General features: G+C 40.5%; 1 protein-coding gene across 1 annotated transcript in view; it reads right to left on the bottom strand.

Moving 5' to 3' along the window:
- Window positions 1-19,162, bottom strand: part of kalrna (kalirin RhoGEF kinase a) — a 239,733-nt gene that overhangs the window by 15,395 nt on the left and 205,176 nt on the right. Inside the window, exons 57-66 of the mRNA XM_030724389.1 lie at window positions 18,039-18,198; window positions 11,492-11,554; window positions 11,268-11,295; window positions 10,671-10,833; window positions 10,291-10,412; window positions 10,075-10,206; window positions 9,812-9,973; window positions 3,342-3,420; window positions 3,207-3,258; window positions 2,714-2,862 (exon numbers count right to left, since the gene is read on the bottom strand). Of these exons, the coding sequence (XP_030580249.1) occupies window positions 2,714-2,862; window positions 3,207-3,258; window positions 3,342-3,420; window positions 9,812-9,973; window positions 10,075-10,206; window positions 10,291-10,412; window positions 10,671-10,833; window positions 11,268-11,295; window positions 11,492-11,554; window positions 18,039-18,198 (1,110 nt within the window). The remainder of the gene's footprint in view (window positions 1-2,713; window positions 2,863-3,206; window positions 3,259-3,341; window positions 3,421-9,811; window positions 9,974-10,074; window positions 10,207-10,290; window positions 10,413-10,670; window positions 10,834-11,267; window positions 11,296-11,491; window positions 11,555-18,038; window positions 18,199-19,162) is intronic.

Consider the following 19,162-nt stretch of genomic DNA (forward strand, 5'->3'; position numbering starts at 1 on the left):
AACTTCGCTCAAATTTTTAAAACCTCTGATGATAATATTTGCTTTTATCCTAGAGGTGAAGATCTTTTGCATCACTTTCATTTTCCCACACTTTCAACAATCAGGTTCTATTTTGACCCCATACTTAGTTAATGATCTCATGCCCTGTGTTCTCAAACCAATCAGTCCCTGTTGATTCAGTGGCTATTTTGGCATTCTGTCTTTCTTTGGTCAAGGTGTGGTACTGGCTCTGAATGGGCACTTTAAATGGTAAATGGACTAGTTCTTATATAGCGCTTTTCTACTCAGTATGAGCACTCAAAGCGCTTATACAACACGTTTTACATTCACCCATGCACTCCCATTCATACAAGCACTTCCATGTTTACTAAGCTAAGTGCTTTTAATTAGCTAACATTCACACACATTCATACTCCGACAGAACGGTCGGAGAGCAACTTGGGGTTAAGTATCTTGCCCAAGGATCTTGCCCTACCTACTGAGCTACAGCCACCCCAATAACTTTAAAACTTATATACACTCACTGGCCACTTTGTTGGGTATACTGTACCTTGCTTGTAATGGATTAGGCCAACTTTTGTTTTCAGAACTGCCTTAACCCTTGTGTTGTCTTGCAGGTCAAAAGTTACCCACTACCACGTTTAGACCTTACATACTCACACACACACACACACACACACACACACACACACACACACACACACACACACACACACACACACACACACACACACACACACACACACACACATCAAAGAAACTGGAATGTGCATTTGACCTGCACCTGCAGTCTTGATCTGCAGCTAACCCCTCACATCACACAAGCTCCCAAACAAAACAAAAAACAATCTCAGACATTATAAAATCAAATTTATAGAGGATATAAAGGTACCCTGAATCAAAGTACCCCTAGTTGGTTCCTTGCTGAAGCCATGAGTAGACTACCCAACAGATCCCAGATGAGATATTTTCAGGAACTCAGGAGGAACAAGAGGATGAAGATATATCTGTAGAGGAAGATGGGGAGGAATGCAACCCAGAGGATGATGCATCTTCAGATGAAGAAGAAGAGGAAATCCCTCATAGTTGACAGAGAGACATTTTTGTCAAAGAACGGCAAAACTGCATGATCCTCATCAAATTCAGACAGCAACCAGGGAAGCACAGCAGCATCAAACATCATAAGGATGACTCCAGGGTCAACAAGGTATTTGGCTGCCCATGTCCAGGACATTTCATCCACCTTTCTCCTGTTCGTCACACCAACCATTGAAAAAAATCATCCCAGAGAACACAAATTCAGAGGGTTTCTGGAAATATGGAGAAAACTGGAAAAATATGGATGAGATTGACCTGCGTGGCTACATAGGGCTTTTGATATTAGCAGGTGAAATATAGGTCCCGTGGCGAGGCTACAGTACATATAGTCGCTGGGATGCAGAGAGTGGAAGGGCAATTTTTCGTGCCACAATGCCGCTGAAAATCTTTCACACTTTCTCAAGAATGCCGAGATTTGAAAGCCATGAGTCAAGACCAGCAAGGCATATGACGGACAAACTGGCAGCCATCAGAGCCATCAATATAATTAATTCCAAAGTAATTACTTCACATTTATATAATAGCAGTAATAAACCTTTACTGTGTAAAACAAAACTGTTATGACAGTTGGTTTGTGGTAAAAAAAAGAAAAAAAGTGTAATACTGTTCACTAGTGATTGTGTTTTTGTATTGTGTAACAAGAAATACATGATAAATGAATTGAATTGAGTTGAATTGATAAATAACAGGTTGTTTCATCATGCAAAATAGATTTTGGATTTAAAATTCAATTAGGCTGCTTTATTTTGGGGCTTTGGTAGGGCAGGTAATTTTTGACCCGTAGGACAAGGGGAGTAAACAGAATGTTAAGATTGCACAAGGCTTAATTCTTTGTGGCATAGATTCAGCAGGGTGCTGCAAACATTCCTCAGAGATTTTACTGAAGATTTTGCCATAGATTTGTCAGCTGCTCACCCATGATGCAAATCTCCTGTTCCCACATTGCAAAGGTGCTCCATTGGATTAAGATCTGGTGACTGGGGATGCCATTAGTGTCCACTGAACTGTACTACAAAAATAGCCCCCAACCATTACACCACCAGCAGTCTGAACCATTAATATAATACAGATATAGGAGGTGAAGCCATGTTCAAAGTCACTTAAATCAGCTTTCTTCCCCATTCCCCATGCTCGGTTTTTACTTCAGCATGTTGTCTTGACCATGTCTATGTGGCTAAATGCACTGACTTGCTGCCATATGATTAGCTAATTCGATATTTACATTAACTTGCAGTTTAGCTGGTGTACCTAACAAAGTGACCAGTGAGTTTATATAGTCTAGACTCCAATATGGCTACAGATTTAACAAGCAAATCTGAAAAAAATTAGTAACAGCCAGCTAGTTTGCCTCATGTTAACTGCAACTCTGTTAATCAACTTGTGAGTGATGGTCAAATAAAACTGTGCTAACAAATAAATACTATGTATGTGGGGACCCTAAAAGCCTATATTAATGGAGCCCACAGGCTGCTTTGCATTATGCTGACAAGACAAAGTTCACCAAAGTGAATACACTTTAAAATGGTATTCCTGTTTTGAAAAATGAACCAAAAACATTCATTATGATGAAAAGATTTGCAGTTATCTAGCCGGCTAGTAGACATCTTGGACTTACAGCTCCAGGATGAGCATCAGAGACGTGGGAGACTCGTATGTGTCCAACAGCGCCACCAGCTGGTGATTCTGTACATGTTGGAGAATGTCAGCTTCATGAGCCACCTGCTCCTTCTTCTGCATCTTCTTACTCACGAACTTCACTGCCACCTAGTGAGAAGAAAACACTTCACAGTAAAAAAAAAGAAAACAAAAGGAATCATACTTAAATATAAAATACACTTACGTAGCCAGTAGATAAACTTGTGCATGCTGATATACTGTGGATATTTCACCCAGGTGGCACAGAGCTAATTTTAAGGATTTAAAACTACGTAGGTAATAAAACATATGACATCAAAGTTTATCTACATGTACGTGAACATGAAAAGCAAATTCAGTTTGAATGTGACTGCATCTGTAGGCTGATAATAATAAATTCAAGCCAAAAACTTAAACACAGGACTCCAGTTTGAAGAGAAGTTAAAGAACAGAAAGTTACAGTGTACAAGTACCTCCTTCTTAGTGGACCTGTTGACACATTTTCTCACCACTGAGAACCGTCCCCTGGTCAAAGACAAGGGTTGGTGTTAGGGGCTGCTTTGGGTTGTTAGAGACATCATTTGTGACTGAAATAGTGTTGTTTGTACCTTCCAATCTCACAGAGCTTAGTAAAGGTTGAGTCAAAGTTTTCTTTCCAATGGATGCCTGTTCCATCACACCCAGAGTCTGGACAAAGAACAAACATGTGAGCAGAATAATTCACCTTGTTGGTGTTATAGTCAACATTGCAGGCTTACAGGAGAAATTGTTAGGATTTGGGGCAGGCTTGGAGCTTTCATAAGTTCTGCTCAATAACCTTTGTGTGTTTTCTGCTCTCTAGTTACCTACTTGGAGTTCCTACCTGGAAGGCTCACCTATTTCCCTTTCTGTAATCAAAAGCCCACAGCCAGACAAGCACTGCATCAGCTCTCAGGTTTTGTGATTTTCTGTGGAACCAAGGACTTACTGAAGTTCACCTGCTTCCCCACTCTCCACCAAGCCACCTCAGAGCCTTAGCCAGCCCACCAGCAGTAAGTACTCAAAGCTTGAATTCACTGAGCAATTACAGCCTTGGAAACAGCAGTCAACAGAATAACCATGTGCCACTTATTCATTCTAATCCTGTTGTAAACAAACCGTTTAAATTTTTTGTCTTAGTCTCCTCCGAAGACAACTGACAAAATGTAAGATATGTAATCTTATTAGTCCATTTTTAACATCATATTGTAGAGACATGGTGTCTACTGTTGCCAGACACTGCAACAATATAAACACTACAATATAAACACTACCAATATTCAATGTGCTGTGTGAGGAAGCCTATGTAAGCACTGCTCCATTCTAATGCTAAAAACAAATGTTAGACAACTGACTCTCACATTAATCATGCTCTCCACTAGTTACCTGCTAAGAGCATCAGCCACTGATGTGTTGATTGTATTTTCTGACTCACTGACCTTTAATATGATTACACACAAATACATGTCAACAATAATAATAATCTTTTCATTCTAGGACCCAGCCTCCCCACAATCCTGAATTGGACAAGCATTTAAGAAGATAAGAGGAAGGATGGATGGATCATTTCTTTGTTTTTATACTACAGGTGTATATCTTTCACCCATAGGATATATTTTCATCACTTTTGCTTTCCCATAGATGTGGTTCAGGAAGTAGAACTACCAATAAGAATCTCAGTAGTTAGTTTTCCGATTCTTCCAGTCTGCATGTGGAAGGGTTCCTGGGAGAAATACTGAATCCCTGATGTCTCCACTGGAGTATGAGTGTCTGTTTGTGTGTGTGTGTGTGTGTGTGTGTGTGTGTGTGTGTGTGTGTGTGTGTGTGTGTGTGTGTGTGTGTGTGTGTGTGTGTGTGTGTGTGTGTGTGTGTGTGTGACAGACAGTTAAAGTGCTGCATGAATGTGTATGTGTGAATGGCTGAATGTAGCTTAGTGAAAAATGTTTTGAGAGCTCAGAGTTATATATCTAAGTGAAATTAACTGTCAGTTTGCATTTATTGACTTTTATGCACTGTGGGCCTAGGCATTTGGGAACCCCGCAACAAAACTTTATATGGTCTTATTGCTGTGGTTTCTAAATGCTTCCACTTTGCCATAGTACCACCTACAGCTGATCATGGAATACCTAGGAGGAAAGAAATTTCATGAACTGATTTGTTGAAATGGTGGCATCATATATTATAGTACCATGCTCAAACTTAGTGAGTTCTTTAGAAAAACACATCCTCTCATGAATGGTTTTTAAAAACAGAGTGCTTGGACAGGTGTTTGATCCTATATACCTGGACCGAAAACAGCTGAATTCAAAGATTAACAGATGTGGCCAGTACTTCAATATAGTGAATATTTAGTCTATGTAGCATCCATTTTTCTGGGTCAAGCTGTCCTCTTTTCCTGGGAAAATGCACAGGTTTCAAACTCACAACCCAGGCTCAGTTTAAAATCAGTTGCCAGGGTGACGCTATGCTGTAGTGACAAGTTCAGCACTCTGGAGCACGCGATGAGGACCTGGACAGTTTGCAGATTTGTATTGATGAGTGTTTCGAGCGAGGCATCATGGGCAAACCAGACAAGATGCCGACTCCTCCCACCAGTAAAGGTATGCCATCCACCAAGAAGAGCCGCTCTGAAGACTCCCCCAAGACTGCCTCTCCATGTACCAATTACACTGTGGACTTTTGGAGTCCATAAATAAAGTCCAGCTTTGACGCACTCCTGGCCCTGGTGGAAATCCTCCACAAAGAGTTTCAAGCTCTGTATGAGTCAGTGGAGTTCAGTCAGCAGCAGGTGGAAACACTTGCTGGAGAAAACACTGTCCTCACAGAGTCAGTGAAATCCCTCAATGAGAGAATGACCTGGCTCTCGGAGAGAAAACATAGTGTTTTCAGCCATTCCAGAGAAGGCAGGAATCCTGGAAACTAAAGTTAAAGAGTTTACATAGACTAACCTGAAACTCCCGGAGGACACAGAGAAAACCATCAACTTCCATCGTGTCCATCACCTGGGAGGGACGCAATCTGAAGGACACAGGTGCAGACCGATCGTGGACAAATTTGAGCACTTTAAGCAAAAAGAACTGGTGAAGAGCCGTGGCCAAGAGCTGAGAAGAACAGACTTCAGTGTCAATGACCAGGTCCCAAGGAAATCGTGGAGTAACACAAGGTCCTGTTTCCCATTTGGAAAAATTTCATCCAAGGAGGTCCCTGAGCTGTCATTGCAGTCGATAAACTTTATGTCAATAGATAGCTCTATTGTGGCCAGAACACCCGATCCACGGCTGTACTGACCTATTCAAATGGTAAAATAGATTGGTCTACATAGGATAATTAATGCCGGTTCAATCAGCATAGTGCCTTTTTTTCCTGTTGTTTTTGTTTCCATAACTTTAAAATGGTTCTTTGGTGTCTGCACTGTTTTATTTCACTTATACATCACTTTTTCATGTCTTTTCTCTTTCTGCATTCAGCAACTTGTTTACGTCACCTTTAATGCTGTGATTTGCTATATTTGCTACAGTACACACACACACACACACACACACCCTTAGTGAACACCAAACACTCTACCGGTTAGTGTAAACATGACTACACTGAGGTTTGTCACATGGAGTTGGTTCCCAGGGAAAAGAGGCTAAAAATTGCTAATTGGTTAAATGACTTACAGGCAGACAACATCTGCCAGACAAGTGACAGGAGACTGGTATGTTAAAAACATCTGCACACACACTCACCTCTGCACAGTTTCCTTACACATACTCAGCCTGCTTATGGAAAACAAAGAGGCATAGCCATATTGATTAACAGGAAGATAAACTTCTCTGTTAGCAGCACTAACAGATCCAGAATACTGATTTATAATACTCAACTTATCTGTTCAAAATATGGATTCATGCATTGCTAGTATATGTAAATGTTGATGACTTTTTTCATACCTTCACTTCACTTTGATCACTCTGAAACTACACTTATAACGAGCTCAGTACAGCAGTGAGTCAAAGGAACTGGCTGCAGACATTCTTAAACAGTACATGAGGGATTTTGGTCTTTGTGATGCTTGGCATTCACACTCTTACAAATTCTTTTCACCAGTACACCACTCACACTCTCACTTCCACTTCTTTTTAGTTAGCAGCTCCATGATGATGGATATGACAGACACTCAGATCCATTCTATCAGTGATCATTCACCAGTATCTATGTCTCTGACACAGAAGAGAGTCACACCCCCAATTAGGAACTGGAGATTTAATACTTACTTAAAGAACAAGATTTAATTATTTCAAATTATTTCAAAGGAGTGGGCAACATACTTAGAAAATAATGATTTGACATGGATATATTCTTTGGGAAGCAGGAAAGGCAGTAAATGCAGGGCAAATTAAACGTAATGTTCACATAAGAAAAATAAAGAAAAAACACTGGTGTTAGAAATAGAACAAAAAAAATGAAATCTTTAGAAGCTGCCGATGCTGTCTCACTACAAGAACATATAATTAGCAAACTGAAACTGGAATTAAATAACCGATAAGAAGACACAATTTCTGGTGCAGAGGCTGCATTTGGATAACTTTGATCCACAATACATGAATCTTTTAAAGATGTGGAGCTCATTACTCATCACAGATTAAGTCATCCATTGAAAAATTTCTTAACAATATAAATCTACCAAAACTAAATGATGAACAGGTTGCAGCTCTGGATTCACTTCTTTCAATGTCTGAATTCCATGAAGCCCTACAGCATCTTCCAAATCATAAAGGCCCAGGTCCAGATGGTTTTCTAGTAGTTTTACGAAGAATTTTGGCCTATGCTAGCACACACTTTTATCAGAATGTTGACTCAAATTCAGAAAGATCACATACTATCTCCAAACATGAACTCTGCCAACATTAGCCTGCTTCTTGTACCAGGCAAAGACTCCACACTCACATCCAGCTACTGCCATATCTCACTTTTAGATGTATATCCATCCATCCATGCTCTTCTGCTTATCCTGTTCAGGGTCACGGGAGAGGGGGGGGCTATCCCAGCTGACATAGGGCGAGAGGCAGGGTACACCCTGTACAGATCTGCAGAAGGACACCAGGCAAGTCTGCCCACTCTCTCCCTCCCTCTTTGTCATCTTCACTGAGCCACTAGAAGCAACAAGCCTCTCTTCTGAAGACAATCACACTTATAGATAAGTTCTCATCTCTATCAGATTACTCCATCAACTGAAGTAATTCAACAGTTTTGCCTCTGAAGTGTAATTTTCACATCTCCACCACTCCATTACAATCAGGTAAAATTAGATATTTAGGTATAAATTTCTCCACCAGGCCCTCAGACTTGGTACAATTGAATCATATTCCCCTAGTGAAAACAGTAGAGGATGATCTTACATGCTGGAATACTTTATATCACTCATGGGGAGAATTACTACCATTAAACTTGACGTTGATCCCTAATGAACCCTCTGTTGCATGGTTTAAGTCACTAGACTCAGATATTTCAAAAAATTTTATGAAAAAACAAACCATCACGAGTAAGTTCAGAAACTCCACAAATGCCAAAGCACAATGCTCGTCTAGAACTACCAAATTTTTATCATTGCTTCTTAGTCAATAGGTTGAAGTAGGTGTTCCAAGTGGGCCTCACACTCAAACACATGCACCCACTGTTACACACAACTCTGCTGAGAAACATATGTATGCTATACGGTCCTCTATGCCTGTTCAGAGTTTTTGCCAATTGAAGGGGAACCCCTTTCCACATGGTTTAGTTGCTGTATCCCAACCTCACCCAAATTGTGCATTTTAGGTGAAATAAGTGAATTAGATATGGAGACAAATACACCACACAGTTCTGATCGCTCTATGCATCAGTAAGAAAGTTATCCTCATGAACTGTAAATCAAAGGAGGATTTGTGTGTTACACAATATAGGAATTTACTTGTAGATCACAAAAGTCTGGAGAGAATGTCTGCCTCCTCAAAAACCAATTGGGTGAATCTGATTCTCTCTGGTTCCTACTGATCAGCTCTATTATTTAGTGGGAGTGGCTGGCTGTGGTCTCATTTTCCGGTGCGCCTTGCAGGTAGCTGGCGGGTGTGGCTAACGTCTTGTGGCATCTGTGTACTTGCCCTGGTTGTTTCGTGGTGGAGGCCTGGGGTGTTTGCAGTGGTAGATACTGCCCCCACCCCCCAACTCCCATCAACAACACATCACTCACCCATGTAGGGACTCAGGGGGCCACATGTGCTGCATAGTCCAGAGTGGGTAGGGCCATTCATGAGGCTTTGCTTGGTGTGCCACTTGCCACTCCATTTTAATTACATTATGTAATCAGTACATAGGACCTTGGGGGGCAGATATGCTACCCAGAGTTTGATGGGGCAGGGCTGCTGTGGTGGACCCACTCATCCCTTCACTACTGTATCCCCCTCAATCTTTCTTGCACTTAGACACTGAGGGCTTTTGGGTGGGTGGGGTGGGGGTGGATGAGCATTGTTGACTAGTTGTCAGGTGACCGTGTCACATCTGCCCCCTCACACACCTTTACACAAAAGCACAGAAGTAAAGGGGCCGAATAATATTGCACGCCCCACTTTTCAGATTTTATTTGTTAAAAAAGTTTGACACATCCAATAAATTTCATTCCACTTCACGATTGTGTCCCACTTGTTGATTCTTCTCAAAAAATTTAAATTTTATATCTTTATGTTTGAAGCCTGAAATGTGGCAAAAGGTTGAAAAGTTCAAGGGGGGGTGAATACTGTATATATATATATATATATATATATATATATGGCCTTTTATGCTGTTATTATTTTTTTGTTGTTTTTATAGGTGCAGCAGTTGGTGAACTTTTTTCTATTTGTGCTCCATTTTTTTTTCCCATTTTCTCCCCCTTTTTCTTCATGCCTGTAAGCTCTGGCATTGCAATAATACACATACAATTATGTGAACAATAACAGAATAGCAAAAGCTGCCAGACAAGGCAGACTTAATTTTTTTTTTTAATATCTATTGCTTTTGGTATCTCTGAATTCACCTTCACACCCTTGGTTTTCTTACTTACTGCTGGTGGCCAGTGTGACCATATTTGAGGGCTCAGATGGTGGGCTGACCCCCCAGCGGTTGGAGGCTCGGACTCTGAACTGATAGTGACCCCCAGGGATCAGAGTGTCAATCTGAACACATTCTTCCCTGCTGCTAGCCACCTGCTGCCACAGGAGCGAATCTATGGGAAGGCAAGGGAGGAAGAGTGAGAGAAGAGGAAAGGGTATTCTGTTTGAATATCAATAAGGAGCATCTTCTAATTCCAGTTCCCAACACACAAACCTTCCTGTCTGTACTCCACCGTATAGCTGCTGACAGCACAGTGAATAGATGAAGCTGGTGGCAGCCAGTGGATCATCACTGCTGTGCTGCTGGCCTCCTGAGCCACAGGTCTCCCTGGGGCTGCTGGGATACCTGCAAGCAAAGACAAAAACTGTCAACCTAAAATCAACAGTAACCCTCTCAAGTACTGCTCAGGGTTAAATTCAAGTGTGTCACCTTGAACTTTGATGGAGGCAGAGGACGATGAAGTACCATGGCTGTTAATGGCAACACAGGTGTAGATCCCTGTATCCTGAGGCATCAGATTACAGATTTTCAGCAAGATGTCACCTGTATCCCTGGAGAGCAGAGTGTATATGAAAATGGAGAGGGAAAGATTCAATTCAATTTTATTTATATAGCACCAAATCACAACAGTTGCTTCAAGGCGCTTGATCAAAAGATTACAGTTATAGAGATAAGAGTAGAACATGGAAGGAAAACGCAGAAGGATGGGTACAGGTAGCAAAAGGAGAAACTGAATCCAGCATTTGGGACTGGTATTCCTTCATAGACACATCTGGTGGTCCTTAAACATCACATGGTCTCAGTGTTACCTAATGTCTAATGTGAAGCGGCTGTTGTTGGTCACTGGGTTCTGGTCAGGGCCCTTCAGGGTAACTGAGGGTTTAGGCCGTCCACACACTTTACAGCAGAGGACTACGGTCTCTCCAAATGCACACACCACGTCTGACAGAGGGACCAGGAACTCTGGAGCCACTGCACACAGGGAACATATCATAAACCACCTCCCCTCAGCTCTTCCGTTTAAAACGTCCACAGTTTACCAAGTGTTCTTTTCTGAGTGAAGGCACATGTAAACTCAAAATTTCTCTGAGTTCAGTTCTGTAGTGTTATTTGGAACAACAGTTCAGACCTGTCATTTGTGTCCAGATGAATTCCAAGATAGTCAGGATTGGTATATATGGTAACCAGATTTGGCAACTCGTGGACTCAGATCAGAATAATCAGGTTGATTCTGGGGTATCATTCATCAGCAAGGATGCTGCTGTTTCAGACTAAGTATAAATTGAGGCTTCTGTTATTCCTGTGGGCAGTGACAAGTCTTTGGGAACTTCAGTGCTTTGTCACTGTTAACTAATTCATGAATAAAATCATTTTTAAGTGCATTAACTGTCTCATGTATGTCTCACCTTCCTGGATGAAGTTTGGGTTCAGAAGCTGGAAAACAGGTGCAGATTAGTTTTTAGCATATATGAAGCAGTATTATATAACATACATAATAAGTTTTGCATCCATATTTTAAACATATTTTGTCTCCAACACAAAATGTTTTTCTAATGCTGATACAGAAATACCATGGAAAACTATTCAGCACTGAGTGTGAGATCTTTCAATCACAGTGAAGAGCTTGTACCTCCATGCCGGTCTTTGGGTCAACATCATCACCACAGTCAGAATCATCTGAAGTGTGGACCTCCTGGTGGAGAATGAGGGAAGGAGAAAAGAATTTTAAAAATGAAGGCATATACAGGAGACGCAGCAGGCAAAGAGAAAAAAATCAGGACCCAAGCAGAAAGAATGGCGATAGGACAGGGGGAAGATGTAGAAAAAGAAGAAGAAACAGCCTTTATGAAAAAGATAAAGATGAAGTGGAGCAAGAACAAAGAAAATGATGCCAACGATAGGAAAAGATGAAAGAGAAAATAAAGAGTCAGAGAATATTAGATAAATAAGAGCAAAACAATGGCTACAGTGGATAGTGTGTTGCGCTGTAATTTCTGATCATACTCACCAGAGAATCCCTTCAGATTTTTATGGCATACTGTAAAACTGCAACTATTTGTCTTTGGCTTAGACATATATTATAGAACCATTAATCAGTATGTGTGTGTGTGTGTGTATATATATATATATATATATATATATATATATATATATATAAAATGTACGAGCACTAAATCCATGTAATGTGTCACATCATTTCTTTTGTGTGTCTTTTCACAGATGATTTTGTATCGCCATCTTCAAAGACATCTATCGAATCTCATGTTTGTTTTTTTTTAAACTGCACTGGCTGAGCTCCTCTGGTTACTGAATTAATGAGGTGATCTACGACAGTAACATGAATTCTGTGGAAATGCGGAGGTAACACTTGTGTGAATGTTGGTTTTATGTGGATTAGACACTGCGCCATCTTGTGGTTTAACACATCTTACCTTCAGTTAGTATTTCTGCAAGATAATACAAAATATTGTAGCTCTTACCTGAGCTTTACTTATGCAGTCATTCTGCACCTTTCATGTATAAAAGGCTGAATGTAATGATTTTCCACACATTCATTTGAGGAAATAAAAAAAGGGTGTGCAGACAAGCTGAAAACTTCAAGAGGAGTCGAGAAGAATCTTGAAGTGCAAAATCAATAGTCTCACACACCCACACACACGGGATCCTGTTTCATGTGTCTGTAAAAGTTACAAGGATCCACCTCTGTTCATTGGATGATGTAACAAACAACACAATGCATTATTTGGTGAGTTCCATGTTAGACCACTTCAAAAAGCGCTGCAGGCTAAAACCAATATAAACTCAAATCAGTAAGTCACTAGATTCTACTTCAATTTATGCACAAGGAGGAAGAAATAAATCACAACAAAACACAAAAAGCACTTTTATTTTTCAACCAGTGTATCTGAGGTTTTGGGGTTAAAAAAAAAAAAAGAAAACTAGCAGTGCTCTTCTGTAGTGGTTCTCAACTATTATACACTGCTCAAAAAAATTAAAGGAATACTCTGAAAACACATCAGATCTCAATGTGGGGAAAAGATCATGCTGGATATGTATACTGATATGAACTAGGTAGCATGTTAGGAACGAAATCAAGGATGCCACACTGATGAAAATGATCAACCGATAGAGGGCTGAATTCAAAGACATCCTGATAAAGTGAAAAAATGATGCAACATGCTAGTTTTGCCAAAGTTTTATTGCAGCAATTAAAAAAGTACTCAGTAGTTTGTATAGCCCCCACATGATTGTGTTGATGCCTGACAACGTCAGAGCATGCAGCTATAATGAATTGGATGGTGACCTGGGGGGATCTCCTCCCAGATCTGAAGCACAGCATCACTGAGCTCCTGGACAGACTGAGATGCAATTTGGCAGTGCTGGATGGACTGAAACATGATGTCCCAGAGATATTCTGATGGACTTAGGTCAGGTGGGGGTCAGTCAATGGTATGAATTCCTTCATCCTCCAGGAACTGCCTGCATACTCTTGCCACATGAGGCCGGGCATTGTTGTGCACTGAGAGGAACCCAGGACCCACTGCACCAGCATATGGTCTCACACTGGGGCCAAAGATTTCATCCCAATACATAATGGAAGGGTGCCATTGTTAGCCTGGAGAGGTTTGTGCGTCCCTCTGTGGATATGTCTCCCCAGACCATCACTGACCCACCATCACACCGGTTATGCTAAATGATGTTACAAGCAGCGTAATGTTCTCCATGGCTTCTCTCTTTCACACCTGTCATGTGCTCAGGGAGAACATGTCATATGTGACAGACATGAAAGGGTGGTGGACCTGCCAATTCTGGTATTCTGTGGCAAATGCCAATCATGCTCCACAGTGCTGGGCCCACTAGAGGACACTGGGCCCTCATGAAGTCTGTTTCTGATTGGTCAGAGACATTCACACCAGCGGACTGCTGGAGGTCATTTTGTAGCTCTGCAGTGCTCATCCTGTTCCTCCTTGCACAAAGGAGCAGATACTGGTCCTGATGATGGGTTAAGGATGATCTTCGGCCCTGTCCAGCCCACCTAGAGTGACTGCCTGTCTCCTGGAATCTCCTCCATGCTCTGAGACTGCTGGGAGACACAGCAAACCTTCTGGGAGGTAATTATGGCTGATTAACTGACCAGATCAGTATCCCAGGAGTTTAATTAGTGTTAAAATTAAATAAAAATTAAAGGAACAAAAAGTGTTTGTTTTTTTTTTGAGCAGTGTATATTTTAGATTTTAGTACCTTATTTTAAAACTTTTAATCAGTCCCAAGCCACTTTTGACCTTAAATGAGAATTGCACCACATAATTTCATTGCAGTGATTACTGGATTTGTGTGGAGCATTTTCACAAGTTCTGACATGACACTTTACCTCGCTGACCACCAAACTTGCAGCTCTGAATGTTCACGGGTAGGTTGCATGCTACACGTTTTGGTCTGACCTTCATCAGCTATGCCCTTCAAATTATTTTTTGGTTTCTTTATATCTCATTCAGCTGTGCTAATACCAAAAATCTTCCAAAAACAATTTAAAAAGGCACTCATCCTTCATGAAGTCCTTTTCGTTGTTAGGTGCATAAGTTGTCAAAGATAAAGACACAATTTTGCCTCTGTGCACCACCCCAGGGAATTATAAATCAAACAGTGAATACATTTATAAACATTTTAAACATTAACTGTTTGGGAATTACAATCATTTTATACATATGCTCCCATTTTCAGAAGCTCAAATTGAGTGGACAAATTAACAATATAAAGATTTTTGTTAATACTGAAAATCCTTTGCAGTCAATGACTGCTTGAAGTCTAGACTCTATGGACATCACCAAATGCTGTGTTCCCTCCATGAGATCCTCTGCTAGGCCTTTACTCCAGCCACCTTTAGTTGTGAGTCTGTCTGCCTTCAGTTTTTCAGCATTTGAATCTGTGCAGAGAGTACAGTCCTGTACGCTTCAGAATTCATCCTGCCACCTCTATGAGCAGTCAAATCTTCACTAACCTCTGGTGACCTGGTTCCACTGGCAGCCATAAGACTGCCTCCACCATGTTTGGCAAAGTACAAAGTGCAGACATTCTTCACTTAATTGGGAGTATTGATGTATGTGTTGAAAATACTCTGGTAAAAGTTTAAATACTGATTAAAGTTCTTTACTCAAGTAAAAGTGAAAAAGCACAGGCTCTAAAATGAAAAGCAAACTGAACCTCTTGTCATATTATAATAAAAAAAATTATTAATTCACAGGAATACAAACTTTATTTCAGCCTAAATTCTAATTCTAATTGAAGGACTCAGTTTGAACATCGGTCACATAGAAAACAAGCAAAAAATATTTTATATGGGTGACTACCTCCACAAATAAATAAGAAATAATATCGTCAGAGGTTAAAGTTGGATTTGGCAGAGACTGTAAGGCAACGTCAGGAAAAGAATCACTTAGGAATAAGTCATTTCATTTCTATTGTCAGCACAAGAAGATTTTATGTACAGGCTGTGATCAGCTAAAATTCACTGCTCTTTGTGGATTTAGCCAACTGAATCCAACAGGATCTATGTTACATCATATGTATATATAAGGGTGGAACTCAGTGAGTGAATCTAATCAGTGTCATCAGCTTAAATTCAAATTAATCTCTTAACCTTGATGTACCCTAACACTGCCCATGAAAATCACAGCTTCTCTGCACCAGTAAACTGTAGTGCACTACTTTACCACAGTACTGCATATTAATCACTTTAGCCCAGTATTTTCACACAACCTTTGGATAACACAAAGTCAGCATATTTCAGTTTGCTTTGCAGGAGGTTTCACAATGAGAAAAACATAACTTCAGCAAGACATCTACTGTGTTGCCAATTCAGTTTTTGAGCAGATTTCAAAAATTTTATTGGCAAATTACATGCAAGCTTTAAATTCCCAGTCTATAAAATGTTACTGACCAGTCCTTACCTTTAAAAACACTTCCTCTCCTGTCTGGTCTTTTACATCTTTCTCCATCTGAGTGACGTTATCTCATATTCTTTTCTCTCCCTGGGAAATAAAGTTACTTCACTAGTAAAGCTATTTTAGCTAACAGACACATTGCGGTCCAAGCTGCACAGAAACTGTTTGTGTATTTGCTGATATTTGTTTGAAAGTTGCATTTAAAATTACCTGCTTTGCATCCATCAATCTGTTAAAAATCTTGGTGTGATCATCAATAACTCCTTTAACTTTGATAGACAGATTAGTTCTGTGGTAAAAACTTTTTTTTTTCAGTTGATATTGTTGACTAAAGTGAAGCCCTGTGTTTCCTATAATGACTTTGAAGAGTCGTACATACTCTTATCATGTGAAGACTGGATAATTCCTTGTATGTAGGTTTACCACAGACATCTCTTTTTCAAGTGTCAACTGGTCCAAAATGCTGCTGCTCGACTTTTAACTTTTAACTCCAGTTTTAGATTCACTTCATTGGCTTCATGTCAATTTTAGGATTAATTTTAAGATTTTCTTGATTGTTTTTAAGATTTTTAATGGGCTGGCACCTCTGTATTTGTCTAATTTTATTCATGTTCATACTCCTGTCAGAGCACCGAGGTCTGCCAATCAGGCGATCCTATAAATTCCTCGATCTAGACTTAAAAATAGAGGTGACTGAGCTTTATCAGTTGTTGTGCCGAGCCTCTGGAATGCCTTACCATTTCATATTCGAACTGCCCGAACAGGTTCTACATTTAAGTCTTTGCTCAAGACCCACTACTGAAACCTAAAATAGTAAGCCTGTTATAAAATAAAGGTGAATGTCTGAAAAATAAATACTTAAAGTGCAGATACCTGAAAATTCTATGCAAGTACAGTAATGCAGTATTTGTACTTTGTTGCTTCCCACCTCTATTCCTTCCCTATTCTTTTCTCTCCCTAGCCTTCTGTTAAAAGATCATCTTGGTTTCATCTGTCCAGGTAATTTTTGTCCAGGAGTGGGGGGGCTTTTGTTCTGAAAATTCTCATGTGCCGTTCTTGTTCTGGAGTATAACCAGTTTAGAGTATAATCTAACTGTTGTAAACTTTGCTTAAATTCATGAAGGTGCCGCTTGATTGCAGACTTGTTCATTGTTGTTTCTGCTATATTATATTTTGGATTTTTTAGCCTAATGATGGCTTCCTTCTCACAAGGGAATAGGCCTCACGTGGCCATGAAACTGCTTGTCGGTCAACTGTGCAATTACTTCTGAGCCTCGGAAAATGGGGGACTATGTATAGAAATGAGTCCAATTCCTAAACAATTAATGCAAAATGTTTTAAAACCCAATGAATTAAAGCTGTAAGTCTGCACATCAATCACAACCATCCATCCATTCTCTTCCGCTTATCCCGTTCAGGTTTGTGGAGGAGCGGGGGGGGGTGGCAGTCAACCATTCACACTCTGTCACACCTATGGGCAGTTTAGGATCACCAATTAACCTGACCCCCGTACCTGCATGTTTTTGGACTGTGGGAGGAAACCGGAGTACCCGGCAAAAAGCCACACAGACACGGGGAGAACATGCAAACTCCACACAGAAAGGCCCGGGCCAAGGTGGATTCAAACCCAGTCCTTCTCGCTGTGAGACAGCAGTGCTAACCACCACGCCCCTGTGCTGCCTTTTAACTTTTAACACTTAATAACAGGTAATATACAGAAACATACTAATACTAATGTGCAATATAGAACTTAATATTAAAGCTTTTCAACTCCATAGTACTGCAAACTACTGACATCACTGGTGATATGATTTGTGTGGCTTACTACTTACTCTTTGTTGGCTGCAACTGATGCAGTTAAAATGTTTTTGTTTTTTTTTGTAATGCACAACCCTGAAGTGGTGGTCTGGTTGGACAACACTGACCCTAAGAGACCCACCACTACTACCAAAGGTCTGAATTCATGTGTGATGTAGGTTGAGAACCACTGCCGGAGTGCCACTGAGACACAGTTACTACCTGTGTGTCTACAGGTTTATGCACAGGCACGCACACACACAAACACACGCATGCACGCACACACACACGCACGCACGCACGCACGCACACACAGACACACACACACACAAACTGGGGTTAAGACAAAGAAAATAAACCAAGTTGGGCAGTGGGAGGTGAGGGTTTTTGGCACACATATGACATCACCAGCGTGTGCCATCAACCTGCTTTACTCACTTTGCCTTTCACCGTAGGGGCGGGCGAGGCGAATGGGATAGGAGTGATTTCTTTAGGCTTACGGAGGAGGCCATTCTCCTGACCTCTCACCCCTATTGAGGAGGCATCCTTGTCTTCAGCGCGCTTCCTGGCACGCAGTGTGTTCCACGACAGAGACTTCCTGTACAGTACAGGAACAACAAACATCAACCAGCCAATCAAAGAGAAGCTCAGTGGTGTCCAGCTGAGTCTGGCTGCACCAACCAATAGGTGTTGTCAGGATGACTATACCCATGTTTTAGATGTTTTTTGGGTTTTTTTTTTCAAATGGAATACAAAAGTGCAGAAAAGAGTTCACTTTAGATTTTTTTATAAAACATTTTGGCTACATTTTAAAATCCTTTAGAAATTACTATAATCACTCTAATATTCTGGGTGTTATCTCACAAATAGCCTTAATCAAATTAATTTAGCAAAGGAACAATAAAATAATAAACATCTTTAAACTGTAATTCATCAAAACAAACAAACCAACACTTAATAATGGGCTTCTATACAGAAAGAATGACTGTACACCATACCAGAATCATACTTTTGTGTGTTTCTATCATGTCTGAAGACTACAAAAGCTCGTGTCTCAGAAAATCCAAACAGGACCAGTCCCTGAATCTGCAGCCAGACTCTTCTGGTTCATCAAGACAGTATTATTAGTAGAAGAGGAGACGACAGAGCAACAGGGCTCTGACTTAATCGAGACAGAGATAAGGCTGAACTCCCATCACACAAATTCCCGTGCATAGATTAAAATTGCCATTTTGGGAGGTTACAGTGAAAAATTATCATCATCATCATCATCATCACAATTTAAATCTTTTGCAGGTCCTGGGAACTTTTAGTTTGCTGTGGAAATGGAAACCCACCAAGGCATCTTTTTGGAAAGCTGCAGCAGCTTGTGTGTGTTTACAGAGGAGGTGTAGAGTGCAAAATTAGCTTGACTTTAATAGACATGTTGGCTGGAAAAAAAACAGGTTGGAATAAATCAAGAATATCCTTTGCTAGCATTTTAAAGGCTTTAAAAGTTGTTCTTTTACCAAACAAACTTGGCAGGTTTGAAGATTTCCAGTCTGAGTTTAGATTTTGTAGCT

The sequence above is a fragment of the Archocentrus centrarchus genome, unplaced genomic scaffold (genome assembly GCF_007364275.1).
Source record: "Archocentrus centrarchus isolate MPI-CPG fArcCen1 unplaced genomic scaffold, fArcCen1 scaffold_36_ctg1, whole genome shotgun sequence".
In the NCBI taxonomy this organism is placed as follows: domain Eukaryota; kingdom Metazoa; phylum Chordata; class Actinopteri; order Cichliformes; family Cichlidae; genus Archocentrus; species Archocentrus centrarchus.